At 27.9% G+C, this 18,540-nt stretch overlaps 2 protein-coding genes across 4 annotated transcripts in view; both read left to right on the forward strand.

Moving 5' to 3' along the window:
* Window positions 1–4,985, forward strand: part of LOC111620733 (cAMP-dependent protein kinase catalytic subunit gamma-like) — a 13,220-nt gene extending 8,235 nt beyond the window's left edge. For 2 of the 3 annotated variants that reach the window (XM_023362724.1, XM_023362725.1), the window contains 6 exons: window positions 1,173–1,234; window positions 1,324–1,452; window positions 2,807–2,905; window positions 3,125–3,207; window positions 4,019–4,145; window positions 4,595–4,985. In XM_023362724.1, coding sequence (XP_023218492.1) covers window positions 1,173–1,234; window positions 1,324–1,452; window positions 2,807–2,905; window positions 3,125–3,207; window positions 4,019–4,145; window positions 4,595–4,738 — 644 coding nt within the window. In that variant the 3' untranslated portion in view covers window positions 4,739–4,985. The remainder of the gene's footprint in view (window positions 1–1,172; window positions 1,235–1,323; window positions 1,453–2,806; window positions 2,906–3,124; window positions 3,208–4,018; window positions 4,146–4,594) is intronic. The other variant, XM_023362722.1, reaches the window with a different exon arrangement.
* Window positions 4,986–5,115: 130 nt separating this feature from the next.
* LOC111620732 (cAMP-dependent protein kinase catalytic subunit beta-like) lies at window positions 5,116–16,298 on the forward strand. Its single transcript, XM_023362721.1, has 11 exons — window positions 5,116–5,254; window positions 5,580–5,828; window positions 9,153–9,214; window positions 9,304–9,432; window positions 10,782–10,880; window positions 11,100–11,182; window positions 11,994–12,120; window positions 13,693–13,788; window positions 13,876–13,998; window positions 15,689–15,853; window positions 15,922–16,298. The coding sequence occupies exons 1-11, from the start codon at window positions 5,239–5,241 to the stop codon at window positions 16,051–16,053; spliced, it is 1,281 nt and encodes a 426-aa protein (XP_023218489.1). The 5' UTR covers window positions 5,116–5,238; the 3' UTR covers window positions 16,054–16,298.
* Window positions 16,299–18,540: the final 2,242 nt, after the last annotated feature.

The raw sequence follows: 18,540 nt of genomic DNA on the forward strand, positions 1-18,540 counted from the left end.
TTTTTTTTTTTTGCTTGAACAACTCTGAAATGTCTATAATTGATCCGTTATATTATAAGTAATATGGCTGTGAGGAAATAAATGATTTGGATTATGGAACTTCAACATTCACTAATTTGACTTATTAATACTAATGAATTAACCTGGATAATTACTAAAATATTTTATATAGGACATAATCAAACTATGGCCAGGGAACCGGATTCGATACGAGAAAAGCTTTTATACAGCCTGCTCACAATTTTGCTTGTAGAAGTTTAGATTTACTTGGCCTCATTGTAAAAAGTTAATAGGTCTCGTAGTGCCAATAATTCAATAGGTCTCAACATGTCAATAGAATATTTAGCAGTTCCCATTTAGAAACAATTAATAATAATAATAATAATAAAACTTATATTTATTTTGTACTTGTTCAGTTCTTCCTTAGTGTACAGTAAATTATTGTATTACTCTATGTAAGTATATTGTGAGAATTAGTAAACTAACATTCTTTTAAAAATCTCGCGCACGGATCTGACTGATGAGATAGGCCATAAACATTAAAACGAGTGTGATGTAACAAATTCTCCTAAATTTAGTTCTTTTATTTGTAATCAGAATGCAGTTTTTCATGCCTATTCTATACAGTATCCAAAATCGGTTAATTAATATATAAATTAATTAGATAAATACAATACAGTAGTATCACGTACAGTACTTCGAATTTAATCAGTTCTAGCAGGTTGTTCGAAATCCGAATAAATTTTTTTCGTTAGGAAAGTAAATTAATCCGTTCTCAGTCCCTACCCAATATCCATTTTGTTAAAATTAAATGAAAATATACATGATTTAAGTATTTAATAAAGTTGTCATTATAAATTTTTCGTAACAATTCGGTTTATATTTATATCCCTGAAAAACAGTAAAACCTAATTAAAACAGAACCTTAGTTATACGAAAACCTGCCTAAACGGGAAGAATTTTTCGGAACCCAGCGATTTTCTGTATTAAAAAAAACCCGTTCAAAACATGCCAAACCGAAAAAAAAAAATACTCGGTACTGTGCAGGTCCAGTTTACGCATGTTTTGTTATATGTATTGATAAATTATATATTTTTAAAAGTGATATTATTATTATAACTTTATTTGTTAATTTTAATTAATTTTTGATATAAATATTATTTTATTTACAGTAAATACTCGTTTTGAAACAGCACGAAAATTATTTGAAGAAAAATGGGAGAATCCATCTGAGGTTTCAAATTTATTAATCTTATTTTACTAATATGAATTATATAAATTATAAAGATGATTAATTTAATAATAATATAATCGAATTTTCAGCCGTCGGAACAAGTAGAAAATTTTAAAGTATTAAAAATATTGGGAACGGGTTCATTCGGTAAAGTTGTATTGGTTCAGCATAAAACAACAGAAGAATATTATGCTATGAAAGTCTTGGATAAACAAAAGGTATTTTAATTTAATTTAATTTAATATTCTTTTATATAATATTAGCATTTACAACTTTGCTAAATAAGCCTGCACAGTTATGCAAAATCGAATTCTTAGCTTGGTTTACAAACATCGTGGAGTCATCTGATCATACAATCCTCTTCCAATCTTCTAAGTCCAGTCTTAATAGTGTTTGGCAGACTTAAAGACGATTTTATTCGTTATTAGCATTTACAATTTTTTTTATAAAACTCATCTCTACCCTGAAAATTAAGCTTTTTGCCGTTTTATAATAGTTAAAAATATAAAAAGTTTTTAAAATGAAATATGATAACAGATGGCGAAACCAAAATTTTAAACGTCACCGGGAAAATCGAGCAACTCGTTGTTGGTTTATTTAAAAATAATTCTTCAGTCAAGTTTTTTTCGTTATGTAATAATACCGTATCTTTCTAATTAAAATCGAAGATACATGATCTAAATTAATCGATTTGATTGATAAGATCAAGTGATTGCGGAGGACTTTGTAAGATATATAGACAATATTTAGAATGATTAACTTCCCTAGAATAGAAATTTACACTGAGATTAACTGTGCACGTTTTTCTACATCATTTTTCAAAATAATTAAATAAAATAATAATAAATAAATAATGTATATATTTTTATTTCATTTGTATTATTTATACATATATAGGCCTATTCACCAAAATTACACGAAGTTATGCATCTCATAATTACTCCATCACCTCAATAGTTAAATTAGTCATTGGTTAACACTAGATATATCTACTACATATATTGCACATAACACTTAGATTAAAGGATTTAATTTTTTCTATCTTTTGTATAATACCGATACTTGTATTATTTCGTATAGGCCTATATCTAGAACTCCTATCGGGTTATGTTGATGTTACAAAACAAATATATTTTAAATAATTAGGCATTACCCGAAAAATAGGGTGGGCAAAACTTCTTTACAAAGTTTCTTTCATTTTTTTAAAAAATGAATGTCTAATTATCGGAATAAAATGCGGTTATGTGGTAAGGATTGTGTTTCCACCATAGTTCTTCCATACTTTATGAATGTTTAAGGTTTTTAGACTTTTTGCCTACTTCGTATAAATGTGCCAAATAAATTTAATAACGAATGTATTTGATCGCCATTCAACATGTCCAACATTTCCTTCAGGTATCAATAGGCAAAGAAAAGAAAAATAGATCAATAGTTTCTAGGGGAGAAAATTAAAATAATAGTATAAAATGCATAATAAATAGAATGATGCTAATGAATAGTGTAATATATAGCCTATATATATATATATATGTTATATTCCAGTAATAATAATATTATTATTATTGTTAACAGATAGTGAAATTAAAACAAGTAGACCATACTCTTAATGAAAAGAGAATTTTAGATGCCATAAATTTTCCATTCTTAGTCAATCTCAAATTTTATTTCAAGGTAAGATTATAAATTATTATATTTTTATGCATTTAATTTACATTTTATACTGAAATTATCCTGTGATACGTTTCTATTTTCGATTGTCATTTTAAATAAGTGTTGAGTAATTAATAAATAATCAAGGATAAAATAAATCCGTGTTTAGAAGCTAACTTAATTAACTCATCAGCTTTATTAACCTTACTTTAGTTTAATGTTATTTATATTTCATTACAGGACAATATTAATTTATATATGATTCAAGATTTTATTCAAGGAGGTGAAATGTTTTCTCATTTGAGGAGATTGGGAAGATTCAGGTATTAACATTATTAAATTTCTTTACTAATTATATATGAAATTGTTTCGTTAATTAATTCAATATTTAATAGCAATTTTTAACATTATAACAATATTGATACTGTGCTTAATCGTGAATATGTTGCAGCTTTTTATTGAGTAGTTTTGTCGATATTGAGATAACACATACATAATAGTAATAATTTTATCTGTATACATAAAAGTCAGAATATATATGCTTGTATGTTAGGTAAAGACTTATATACCGTTTAACGTATCCGATAAAATTTGGCATGAATACTCTTCGACAGCCTAAAAAAAAATACGTAGAGATCTCCACCCCAATCGACCCTAAGGCCTATCCCTTCTTAACATTATCCTGAGTAATTTATTCTGTTTTGTAGCTACATTATTGTAAATATTCGGATCAATAAATGTACATTTTATTTATAAGGCCATTCTTTTTATTACCATTTCACAGTCTAACTTCACAAATCCTCCAACCTCTCAAAAATCCGAATAACGCGGAGCAAACACAGCTAGTTCTATATAAAAACACGAGTTAAAAGTTATTTATAAATCTGAATAAACCGAGTTTTCCTCACGTTTATAACACCTAAATAAGGGACCAGTTTCCATTAGAAAGTCCTTTCGAGAGCATTCCCCGGAACAGCGCCCATCCGTCTCATTGTCGTAAACAAATAAACGAAAACCTGTAGAATAATTGATGCCATGTTGCATGAAACTTTGCACCCGCTCCAGCAATTCGTGTAGAATAAGTGACGATGTATATTAATAGTAATTATACCACAATGTTCTTTTTATTTTCAGTGAAAATTTCGCAAGTTTCTACGCTTGTCAAGTCGTAATGTCGTTCGAATATCTTCATTCCTTGGATATTCTATACAGAGATTTAAAACCCGAAAATATTCTTATTGACGAAATTGGATATATACGAGTAAGTTTATTTTTGCCAAAATTATAAAAATTATGATTATATTTAATACTTTAAATGAAATTCTTAAGTTTATTGCAACATAAAGATTATAAAATATATTAAATGTCGCTATCATATTTAATAATTCTTACAAGTTCGTTCGTGTTTACAATTACAGTTTACGAGATTAACAAAATGAAACTAATGGATGTAAATGTTTGAATTTCTTAGAAAAATACTTCTTTTTATATTTTATTTAAATAAAGAAAATTAAAAATATAAAAGTTATTAATTAAATCAAGTAACTTGATACAACGTAGCAATATTTAATACAAAATGTTATTTTAGTAGAACTTTATGCATCTCTATAGACTTGCTTGTCGAACATAACTTAAATAACATACTACAGGTTTATAAATCGACATGTTTTATGCAACTTTTTCTCAAAGTTTCCTTATATCGCTCTCCAGGAAATTTTACAGGAAAGTTTTAAAGAAGTATCTAGTGTACCAGAACCATTTAAGCCACCACTCCAGATCATCGAGTGGCGTTTTCACTTCCATGGACGAGGAACTAGAAGTTGGATTTTGGGTAGCGGTGTTTATATTATGTAACGGTAATGTTTACGGCAATAATATGTGATACGTAAATGAATGGATGCCACGAAAAAATTAGATAACGGTTCGATTGCGAATGTTATCGTGAAGGGTGTTTGTAAGGATGCGTTGCAACGAAACTGAAGAAACCGTAGACTCTTCTATTGATGAAATTCCTGCTGACTGATGCATTAAATGGGCAGGTGGAATGTGTAATTTGTGTTACATTTACTGCTAATTAGTTACCGAATCTTTATCAATAAATCACGTAACTGTATCAACAGTCGTTGGATTTGAGTTCCTAGTTTAATGTCATACAAAGCGTACACCCGTGAAATTATATCAATGAAAACATTACAACACAACNAATTATTTTGAAGGCCGAATTTATAAAATTAAGCAATATAATAAAATTATTCCAGATGTTTTCATTCGATATTTTTATCGTTTATATAAACAATCGAATTAATCAATTCAATATCAACTCTTTCGAGAGATAACGCTGCAGGATACGAAATATGGCGGTATCAGGGCGTAAGCTAATTAAAACTAATATTTACTTAGCTAAAATGAGTAATTTAGATTATAATTAAAGTCTTAAAATAACGTATATAATATTAAACGTTATATCGAGGTGGAAGATCCTTAATTTGTTATAATTTAAATTGATTCTGTCTCTGTTATTTAACACGCAGTGATACGTATCAGAATGTATTTTTGTACTTTGTGCTAACCGAATACACGTAAAGCGTACTTAAATTATTTTAAATTAAATTTTCGAATTTAAATAATTTTAAACTTTCTATCTTATCAGTTACTTTAAAGTATTTTAAAAAATAATTTATTATTGTTTTTGCAGAAATCAATTCAGTTCTCTTAGTGAAATGCCACTCAATTAACCAAGCTGGAAATTCCGAATCGTCATCAAATAAAACAAAAGATCTGGATAAAAACTCGAAAAGTTTTAATGAAAATTCAAAGAGTAAAACAGTGCAAGAAAGGAAAAGAAGCGAACAAGAAATAGGAGAAAATAAGAAAACTTTTAATCAATTAGTAGTTAAGAGTAAACGTAACAGTAAAGTTGCTTCTCTAACAGATTGGAACGAACGTAAGTATTGTAATTCTTTTATATACTAGGTGGCAGTTCGAGCACTCGGAGGCCCACACTACTTTTGAGGCCTTCAAAAAGAAGCTGCTAACTTTCGGAAACCTCTGGCGCGCGCTTCTTGGGCCTGTGCCATGATTCGCCATTTTATAAGTTTACTATTTTAAATACAGAAGAATTACGTTTGTACGTAACGGGCAAAAAATATGAAATTTTATGATGTTATCCATAATATCAGTAATGTTGAATGTAGGATATAGAATAGAATTTAAGATAAAAGCATAAACTGATATAAAAGTAACCTGAATTATAGCCTGAATTATAACCTGAATTATAACCTGAATTATGATTTATAGTTTTATTTTATAGGGAATTAATTTACGTCTCTGAAATTTTTCGTGTTATTTTTATAAATTTTAATTTTTCTATTTTTTCTAATTATATTTAAAATTTTATAATTAAAAATTCGTTATCTTTATTCCTAAATTGTATTAATGTTAAATAATTATATTCATACATATACATGTAAATATTTTACTTGTGATTAATATTAGTTCGCAATTTCTTATGACTGCTTTCCTTAAATTGTGTTGGAGGCTCATCAGTAATTTCGTAAAAGTAGAAATTTCATGAAAAATAATAATCTGACAATGCAACTTTTATGAAATTAAAAGTAATATGTTTAAATCTTTAATAAGTAATTATTATGAAATTACGAATTTATAGCAATATTCAATGAAGCGAAATACATCCATTTTTTATTTTTATAGCTGTTATATAACAGGGAAAAAGTATGGCAATCGGTCAAAAAACGGTCCTGAAAGATTTTTGCATTTTTTGACTCGGGGATCTTGAAACGTTGAGAAATGTAAAAAACAATTTGGGTGCATTTTTTTCTGCATGTATGGATACTAGTTTGTGTATTGTGTAGGAGGGGGATTCACCAATCTGAAGCTTAATTACTTCTGTGCCTTTTGTCAAAAATTTCTGAAATCTTTCAGGGAGGTTTGTGTATTAGGGGGAAATTTTTCCGAGAATTTACAGGAAAATCGAACGATTGATTAGAGAGATATGGCTCCATTCCTTTAACATCTGCCGAACCAATCTGAAGACTTAAATTATTAGAGATGTAAAGCATTAAAAAATGTCTGAAAAGTCCAGCAACAACCAGCCTTTTATCATTAGTAATCAGAAAATGTAAATGAATATTTATTACGTTTAATATTATTAACACAATTTATTTTATTATCATGAATTTATTATTCGTGTCATAATTAGACACAGATATAAGACCATTCCGTGTTTTTTGGCATTTACTGTATTACACGTCTTATAAGAGAAAACAAATCATCTCTATTCTACAAGATTAAAACTGCAAACTGAACGTGCAAGCATGTTTTAATTTACACAAAGTGGAATAAAACTTACATTAACATTACAATAATTAAATTTTTTAATGTATTGTTTGCGTATTTACAAAGTTTCTATAAATTTAAATTACGAATGAACGAGATATAAAATATTATCTTAACTACTTGATAAACATGATGCCAGTTAAATGTATCAATATCGTGATTTATTTCGGAAGATATTATCAATTTGAAATGGAATTTCAAGTCATAGAAAGTAGAAAATTTCATAGCTACATCAAAAAATCAAAATAAATTCAGAATCAAATTATTTGAAACAACTTATCAAGCATGAGTGGGATGTAACAAATTCGAAATGCAGTTTTTACTTTCCAAGCTGTTATATATAACAGAGGAAAGATTTAGAGGAAAAATGACCCCTTTTAAAATTTTTACATTTTTGAACTCAGGAACCACGAGAAGAGTAAATTTCGGGATATTTTTTATATGTATGGATGTGTGTAAGAACAGGATTTTGTTCATCCATTTTGAAGCTTAATTACTCTTGTGCCTGTTGTCGAAACTATCTTAAATTTTGCAGGGAGTAATTTACAAAACCATTTATATATCTTTAATTATATAAACTATTTATATAATATATATTATTTATGTGAATAATTCATGGAATATTTAACAAATTATTAAGTATTTAGTTTAAATACATATAACTCCGAATATAACTCGAAGTTACATAAAATTAGCTTTTAATTAGCTTGATTAATTAAATTTTATCAGATTTGTACCTATTTTTTTTTTTTGCTTGAACAACTCTGAAATGTCTATAATTGATCCGTTATATTATAAGTAATATGGCTGTGAGGAAATAAATGATTTGGATTATGGAACTTCAACATTCACTAATTTGACTTATTAATACTAATGAATTAACCTGGATAATTACTAAAATATTTTATATAGGACATAATCAAACTATGGCCAGGGAACCGGATTCGATACGAGAAAAGCTTTTATACAGCCTGCTCACAATTTTGCTTGTAGAAGTTTAGATTTACTTGGCCTCATTGTAAAAAGTTAATAGGTCTCGTAGTGCCAATAATTCAATAGGTCTCAACATGTCAATAGAATATTTAGCAGTTCCCATTTAGAAACAATTAATAATAATAATAATAATAAAACTTATATTTATTTTGTACTTGTTCAGTTCTTCCTTAGTGTACAGTAAATTATTGTATTACTCTATGTAAGTATATTGTGAGAATTAGTAAACTAACATTCTTTTAAAAATCTCGCGCACGGATCTGACTGATGAGATAGGCCATAAACATTAAAACGAGTGTGATGTAACAAATTCTCCTAAATTTAGTTCTTTTATTTGTAATCAGAATGCAGTTTTTCATGCCTATTCTATACAGTATCCAAAATCGGTTAATTAATATATAAATTAATTAGATAAATACAATACAGTAGTATCACGTACAGTACTTCGAATTTAATCAGTTCTAGCAGGTTGTTCGAAATCCGAATAAATTTTTTTCGTTAGGAAAGTAAATTAATCCGTTCTCAGTCCCTACCCAATATCCATTTTGTTAAAATTAAATGAAAATATACATGATTTAAGTATTTAATAAAGTTGTCATTATAAATTTTTCGTAACAATTCGGTTTATATTTATATCCCTGAAAAACAGTAAAACCTAATTAAAACAGAACCTTAGTTATACGAAAACCTGCCTAAACGGGAAGAATTTTTCGGAACCCAGCGATTTTCTGTATTAAAAAAAACCCGTTCAAAACATGCCAAACCGAAAAAAAAAAATACTCGGTACTGTGCAGGTCCAGTTTACGCATGTTTTGTTATATGTATTGATAAATTATATATTTTTAAAAGTGATATTATTATTATAACTTTATTTGTTAATTTTAATTAATTTTTGATATAAATATTATTTTATTTACAGTAAATACTCGTTTTGAAACAGCACGAAAATTATTTGAAGAAAAATGGGAGAATCCATCTGAGGTTTCAAATTTATTAATCTTATTTTACTAATATGAATTATATAAATTATAAAGATGATTAATTTAATAATAATATAATCGAATTTTCAGCCGTCGGAACAAGTAGAAAATTTTAAAGTATTAAAAATATTGGGAACGGGTTCATTCGGTAAAGTTGTATTGGTTCAGCATAAAACAACAGAAGAATATTATGCTATGAAAGTCTTGGATAAACAAAAGGTATTTTAATTTAATTTAATTTAATATTCTTTTATATAATATTAGCATTTACAACTTTGCTAAATAAGCCTGCACAGTTATGCAAAATCGAATTCTTAGCTTGGTTTACAAACATCGTGGAGTCATCTGATCATACAATCCTCTTCCAATCTTCTAAGTCCAGTCTTAATAGTGTTTGGCAGACTTAAAGACGATTTTATTCGTTATTAGCATTTACAATTTTTTTTATAAAACTCATCTCTACCCTGAAAATTAAGCTTTTTGCCGTTTTATAATAGTTAAAAATATAAAAAGTTTTTAAAATGAAATATGATAACAGATGGCGAAACCAAAATTTTAAACGTCACCGGGAAAATCGAGCAACTCGTTGTTGGTTTATTTAAAAATAATTCTTCAGTCAAGTTTTTTTCGTTATGTAATAATACCGTATCTTTCTAATTAAAATCGAAGATACATGATCTAAATTAATCGATTTGATTGATAAGATCAAGTGATTGCGGAGGACTTTGTAAGATATATAGACAATATTTAGAATGATTAACTTCCCTAGAATAGAAATTTACACTGAGATTAACTGTGCACGTTTTTCTACATCATTTTTCAAAATAATTAAATAAAATAATAATAAATAAATAATGTATATATTTTTATTTCATTTGTATTATTTATACATATATATTCACCAAAATTACACGAAGTTATGCATCTCATAATTACTCCATCACCTCAATAGTTAAATTAGTCATTGGTTAACACTAGATATATCTACTACATATATTGCACATAACACTTAGATTAAAGGATTTAATTTTTTCTATCTTTTGTATAATACCGATACTTGTATTATTTCGTATAGGCCTATATCTAGAACTCCTATCGGGTTATGTTGATGTTACAAAACAAATATATTTTAAATAATTAGGCATTACCCGAAAAATAGGGTGGGCAAAACTTCTTTACAAAGTTTCTTTCATTTTTTTAAAAAATGAATGTCTAATTATCGGAATAAAATGCGGTTATGTGGTAAGGATTGTGTTTCCACCATAGTTCTTCCATACTTTATGAATGTTTAAGGTTTTTAGACTTTTTGCCTACTTCGTATAAATGTGCCAAATAAATTTAATAACGAATGTATTTGATCGCCATTCAACATGTCCAACATTTCCTTCAGGTATCAATAGGCAAAGAAAAGAAAAATAGATCAATAGTTTCTAGGGGAGAAAATTAAAATAAATAGTATAAAATGCATAATAAATAGAATGATGCTAATGAATAGTGTAATATATAGCCTATATATATATATATATGTTATATTCCAGTAATAATAATATTATTATTATTGTTAACAGATAGTGAAATTAAAACAAGTAGACCATACTCTTAATGAAAAGAGAATTTTAGATGCCATAAATTTTCCATTCTTAGTCAATCTCAAATTTTATTTCAAGGTAAGATTATAAATTATTATATTTTTATGCATTTAATTTACATTTTATACTGAAATTATCCTGTGATACGTTTCTATTTTCGATTGTCATTTTAAATAAGTGTTGAGTAATTAATAAATAATCAAGGATAAAATAAATCCGTGTTTAGAAGCTAACTTAATTAACTCATCAGCTTTATTAACCTTACTTTAGTTTAATGTTATTTATATTTCATTACAGGACAATATTAATTTATATATGATTCAAGATTTTATTCAAGGAGGTGAAATGTTTTCTCATTTGAGGAGATTGGGAAGATTCAGGTATTAACATTATTAAATTTCTTTACTAATTATATATGAAATTGTTTCGTTAATTAATTCAATATTTAATAGCAATTTTTAACATTATAACAATATTGATACTGTGCTTAATCGTGAATATGTTGCAGCTTTTTATTGAGTAGTTTTGTCGATATTGAGATAACACATACATAATAGTAATAATTTTATCTGTATACATAAAAGTCAGAATATATATGCTTGTATGTTAGGTAAAGGCTTATATACCGTTTAACGTATCCGATAAAATTTGGCATGAATACTCTTCGACAGCCTAAAAAAAAATACGTAGAGATCTCCACCCCAATCGACCCTAAGGCCTATCCCTTCTTAACATTATCCTGAGTAATTTATTCTGTTTTGTAGCTACATTATTGTAAATATTCGGATCAATAAATGTACATTTTATTTATAAGGCCATTCTTTTTATTACCATTTCACAGTCTAACTTCACAAATCCTCCAACCTCTCAAAAATCCGAATAACGCGGAGCAAACACAGCTAGTTCTATATAAAAACACGAGTTAAAAGTTATTTATAAATCTGAATAAACCGAGTTTTCCTCACGTTTATAACACCTAAATAAGGGACCAGTTTCCATTAGAAAGTCCTTTCGAGAGCATTCCCCGGAACAGCGCCCATCCGTCTCATTGTCGTAAACAAATAAACGAAAACCTGTAGAATAATTGATGCCATGTTGCATGAAACTTTGCACCCGCTCCAGCAATTCGTGTAGAATAAGTGACGATGTATATTAATAGTAATTATACCACAATGTTCTTTTTATTTTCAGTGAAAATTTCGCAAGTTTCTACGCTTGTCAAGTCGTAATGTCGTTCGAATATCTTCATTCCTTGGATATTCTATACAGAGATTTAAAACCCGAAAATATTCTTATTGACGAAATTGGATATATACGAGTAAGTTTATTTTTGCCAAAATTATAAAAATTATGATTATATTTAATACTTTAAATGAAATTCTTAAGTTTATTGCAACATAAAGATTATAAAATATATTAAATGTCGCTATCATATTTAATAATTCTTACAAGTTCGTTCGTGTTTACAATTACAGTTTACGAGATTAACAAAATGAAACTAATGGATGTAAATGTTTGAATTTCTTAGAAAAATACTTCTTTTTATATTTTATTTAAATAAAGAAAATTAAAAACATAAAAGTTATTAATTAAATCAAGTAACTTGATACAACGTAGCAATATTTAATACAAAATGTTATTTTAGTAGAACTTTATGCATCTCTATAGACTTGCTTGTCGAACATAACTTAAATAACATACTACAGGTTTATAAATCGACATGTTTTATGCAACTTTTTCTCAAAGTTTCCTTATATCGCTCTCCAGGAAATTTTACAGGAAAGTTTTAAAGAAGTATCTAGTGTACCAGAACCATTTAAGCCACCACTCCAGATCATCGAGTGGCGTTTTCACTTCCATGGACGAGGAACTAGAAGTTGGATTTTGGGTAGCGGTGTTTATATTATGTAACGGTAATGTTTACGGCAATAATATGTGATACGTAAATGAATGGATGCCACGAAAAAATTAGATAACGGTTCGATTGCGAATGTTATCGTGAAGGGTGTTTGTAAGGATGCGTTGTAACGAAACTGAAGAAACCGTAGACTCTTCTATTGATGAAATTCCTGCTGACTGATGCATTAAATGGGCAGGTGGAATGTGTAATTTGTGTTACATTTACTGCTAATTAGTTACCGAATCTTTATCAATAAATCACGTAACTGTATCAACAGTCGTTGGATTTGAGTTCCTAGTTTAATGTCATACAAAGCGTACACCCGTGAAATTATATCAATGAAAACATTACAACACTACGAAATTCTAAACGATAGATTCCGAAATAATATTTAAATAAAGTTCTTACACTACACGAAACCATCTTCGTTGTATTCGATAAGTATATTTATTATAATTATTTGGTAGTTTTTTAGTAATACTAAATTATTTATTAGTATTTAAATAATTAAATATTAGTTATTTTTATATTTGTACAATAGCAAAAACTTGTCAGTAGCTTATATAACATAATGTTTTATGTGATAAACAAATGAAACATTAGACTATGAATAGACAGAAATTCTTTTAAACGAAAGGACATTCATTACTCATATGGTTGAATAGAAGAATATTATTTAAAGTCAAAATGACGCACAAGAAAGACGTTAATTTAGACTTGTGAAATTTATTGTAGTCTCTTTTGAATGTTGCGAATAGAAATCAAATTTTTTGATTTACAAAATGGAATTTCCACGAATGAAACAAATGCATCTCACCAAGAGAGCGACCACCATTCCATTTGGAGAAGAAGAGTCGTTGGAGCAGGAGGTCTTTTTGGAATTTCAAATAAATAAAACCGTTTCTAATTTCGTTTGGGCTATTTGAAATTATCTATTAAAAATAAGAAACTCATTTTCTTAAATTTAATTATATTATTTAAATATTTTAGATAACGGATTTCGGATTTGCGAAACGAGTAAAAGGAAGAACATGGACGTTATGTGGAACCCCAGAATATTTAGCTCCTGAAATAATTTTAAGCAAGGTTTGTTTAATTTATTATTTATTTTATAGGCTACTATATACGTTAAATTGTTAACAAATAAATTTTAATTAATTAATTTGTTAACAGGGATACAATAAAGCAGTAGATTGGTGGTCTTTGGGCGTTTTAATATACGAAATGGTAGCGGGTTATCCACCATTTTTTGCAGATCAACCGATACAAATTTATGAAAAAATTGTTTCGGGAAGAGTAAGTATATAATATATATATTTATTTTCGTTTTTCAAAATCGAAAAATGTTTGAGGACCCCAACGTTATATACAGAAGGCCAGTATTTAACAGACTAATTGGGAAAGGTGTAACCGCGTTTGCCGAAATTCCATTAAATGTATTTTAAAAATACGTATTAATAACAATGTTCTAAATTTATTAAAATGTTATTATAATATATAAGTACAAATGAAATATTATGGTAATGTATATGAGCCACTAATGCATTTGTTAAAAATATAAATTTACCACAGGAACAAAACTTTATTTTAGACACGTCAAAAAACTGTACAATGTAATTAAAGATCTGTTTGATTGAATGAGATTGTATACACTTTAACGTAAATTTGACGTCATTCTTTAGTATTTCTTATTGTAAAACTGAAATGGTGACGTCAAATTGACGTTAGAACGTACAATATACTAATAAATCAAACAGACCATTTGTGTTTCTACCTAACTAATGCTTACTCATTAGCATGGCATTTTATGCTTTATTCTTAAATAAAAAATGTTTTAAATTTTTTTATAGGACAGATTTTTGCCCATTAAATCGAAGACCTACTGTACATACAAATTCAAAATTTTTTGATGTATGAAACAAGAACAACTTTATTCTTACTTTTACATACAGTAGATATATAACAATAGCTTTATTTACCATGAATATACTATAGACTACACAAAACGATAATCACTTATTTTCAGTTATTAATCATTCATGCAATTCAAGTCAGATCATTATTTCATCAATGAAACATGGCAACAATTGAGACTGCGTGTCCATCAAACATTAGGTAACATATTGTTACTAACAGATATTAAAATTACATAAAACAAATATCTAAAATGCTATAAGAAAGATTATACTTATTGGCTGGTGTATTTGCTAATCAATTATTATTGCTCATCTTTCAAAACAACATAATTTTTATGCAACATTGTGAAACTGTACATACAACTAAGGATTCTGTCAAGGAAAACCAATAAGGTTTCCTCCCAGAAGCACCATGTGGACTGATTAGCCTGAAATTTACCAGACCTGAATCCTGTGGAGGATATATGGTTGCAGTTGCAGGAATCAGTATTTAAGATACGCAAACCACACAATAGCAGGCGATTAATTCGTCGGATGTAAAAGGTGTTATAATTGTCTAATTGTTTGCTGAGCACGTTCTGTTAAAGGCAATTAATTCGTGGGATTAGACAAGAGTAAACTTTTATATCAGGAATTGTAAATGACTACTCTAAAGCTTTCCTAAAGAGTAAGATAATGTATAACAAATGATAAAAGACATTGACTAAATACTAACATGGAAAATTAATATTATGATACGTTCTTTACGTTAATAAGTTGCCAGTAAAATAGAAATTCGTGCTTTTATTTTTCTTATAACTAATGAAAATATGGAAACTCTATGGGGATAATCTCTTTGGTGTGTATATACACATACATTCATATCAAGGAGATTATATTTTTTCGAACTATACGTAATTATTATTGATTTAATAAATTAAATATATATATATATTTTTTACATTTTGTACAATTAATATGAATTATATTAAATAAAAATGCTAATAACGTTGACGGTAATGGCCGCCATACTCTCACTACGCTACTGATGTAAATATAACCTGCTGTTATAATTTCTTTGATTTTTGTAGGTAAAATTTCCATCTCACTTTACAGACTCTTTGAAAGATATCTTGAAGAATTTATTGCAAATAGATTTAACCAAAAGATACGGAAATTTAAAAAATGGAGTTAACGATATCAAAAAGCATATATGGTTTTCAAAGTTAGACTGGGTTGCTATTTATGAAAAAAAGGTAAAATTTTAACCTCTTAAATGATTTTTAGTATAAATTGTTTTATGAAATTAAGTGACGAATTCTAGGTAAAAGCTCCGTTAATTCCTAAAGTTACTTCTAAAGGAGATAGTCGCCATTTTGATACATACGCCGAACCGACAAATATTATTAGGAATACGGTCACGAATAGATGTGCGGAGGAATTTGCAGAATTTTAAATGTATTTTTAGTTAAGAATTTCCAAAATATAAATATTGTACAGTGCCATTAAAATGAATTCATGAAAATAATTCAAGCTATTATCCAAAACGTCCGGATTCAATTTCCGGTTTTATTTTACTAACCAACTTGCTCCTATAATAGCTGAAATTCGAAAGGAGGAAAAATTATCGTATATTTTTCAATTTTACTTTTTTTGTATATAAACAATGTAATATTTTGAATAAAATATTGTTAAAAATTGACGATTCTTATTGTGCTGATAAACAATACTAAAGATTTTGATGGTTGGATGGCCAAACCAGTTGAAGCGTCAATATACCATTCTCGGTGATCCTGGATCTAATTCAGGAGATCGAAAAATACCAGAAATTTTTCGAGGTATGCTCTGAGGTCACCGTCCTCATTGTTAGCCTGACCGAACACATGATGAGTATGAATAAAAAAATGTGAGGTCTTTTACTCATATCCATCTTAGTGTTCATAGGGCGAAAAAAGAGTCAAAAATATAAGTTGCCTCTAAAAGAATAATCGGATGTCAAAGGATCAAATTTCTAAAACTTATCAAAACGGTTAGTGATATACCAAACGAATGGAAAACTATCCAAGATTTTATCTCATAAATGCTCTATGTGAACTCCCTTAGTAACAAGACATATAGTCAATAGTCACTTTCCTCTCACTGGCAATACAATGTGTTTTTAATATTCTAAAAGTTTATGAGTATCGGTGCACATACACACAATCCTTTATATACACCTAGGGAAGTAATCGCAACGTGCGAGATGCGGTGCCTCGGAGGCCAACTGTATAGTATAGCCATTGAGCCCATCGTGACCAATCCAAAAGTGTGGGAGCATTTCGTTCGAAATTATTTTCCAGACGCCACCGAAGTGAAACTTGGAGGGTTTCCGTTTTTCAATGGTGTTTGCCGCGTGAATAAACAATTGCTGAAAAAAGAACTATAGTCATTTGAAATCCAATGATTCTTTTATGGAAGCATTGTCTTTCGTCCTTGAGATACATTGCGACGCCTAAATAAATGAAAGTATGGTCAAATTCCGAATAAAAAAGTAAAAATCCAAGGTATACAACGTTAAAATTCGGGTTAGTGTAAAGTTAGGTAAAGTGTTTGCGTTCACCCAAGAAAAAATTTGAATAATTATCATAATTATTTATGTGAAATGTTGTAACCAGTTGTGTATAAATACAATCAAAATTCTAAATCTGAAATTTAAAAGGAATAAAATAGAACCTGATATAGATCTACATATGGAGATACGTAAAAATAGAAAAAAAAAAATTTATTCAGTGTTTTTCTTCGCTAAAGACAAAGACATATGTAATTCTATTATATATTTAAGTTCATAATATTTATTCCAATCATTATTAGAATAATATATGAGGCTGTAATAACGATTTAGATATACTCTATTATTTATAACTATACGAAATTCCGGTCTAGATAGTAAGTCATGTGATTTTTAAAAATTAAAATATGATTAAAAATTACATTCTGACATTGTGACCATGTCACAATAAATGATTTTTCGTTCATATTAAATTATTGTGATCACTAGTTTAAATAAGAATTATAATTGTAAACAATTAGAAATCTTAACAATGCTATCTACACGAAATAATAATAAACACAGGTTTTCACCCATATTTACAAATAAAAATCACACAAATATTATATATATGAGTAAAAACAATTTATTTGTTGTAAAGTAAAATATAATACAAAAATTTGCTTATTGATCAGATGAATAACATAGGCTATACAGTAAAACCTGTTGAAAATGGAACCTGAATAAAACGGAAACCTGTCAAAGCAGAAAAATATCGTTTACCGTGCAAAGTCCGTTTTACACAAGTTCTACTGTAAATATTTTCACAAAACAGCTTCTCAATTACAAATTATATTGAAATCGAACAATACTTTTTGTTATCATTCTTTTAAAATCCAGCTGATGCTGAATAAAGAAGATCTTAATTAATTAATTTACACAAGAATTCTGTTGAAATTTATAAAGTTCTATTCATTTAAATAAATATACTGTATTTCATAACACATTGGATAGAGTTATTTATATGTTATTATCCACAAGTATCTTATTCAACAAAAATATTATAAGAATAAAAGAGGGAATACTTGTTAAACTTCCAGCCCCATCTAGAAATAGAAATAATTTAATTATTAGTTTATAAAAATTTTTCTCGTGGCTTATTTTTTAGTGAAATTTTGTAAAAATAACCACAAAGACAATATTGTTATAATAGTTTACGGTTTACATCAACAACTGACAGTAATCTTATTTCGTGCAGACAGGCAGAAAATTTCTAAAAAGGTAAAACCTTTATATTCCATATAACCTAGTAAACCGTATAATACCTTATAATCCTGTATAACTCTGTATCTTCCGCCTCGAAAGTCATTAAAAACCTGACACTATGTATGCAGCTTAAAAAAGATTCCTCTTATA

The sequence above is a fragment of the Centruroides sculpturatus genome, unplaced genomic scaffold (genome assembly GCF_000671375.1).
Source record: "Centruroides sculpturatus isolate CEXI.00-Female unplaced genomic scaffold, Cexi_2.0 scaffold274, whole genome shotgun sequence".
In the NCBI taxonomy this organism is placed as follows: domain Eukaryota; kingdom Metazoa; phylum Arthropoda; class Arachnida; order Scorpiones; family Buthidae; genus Centruroides; species Centruroides sculpturatus.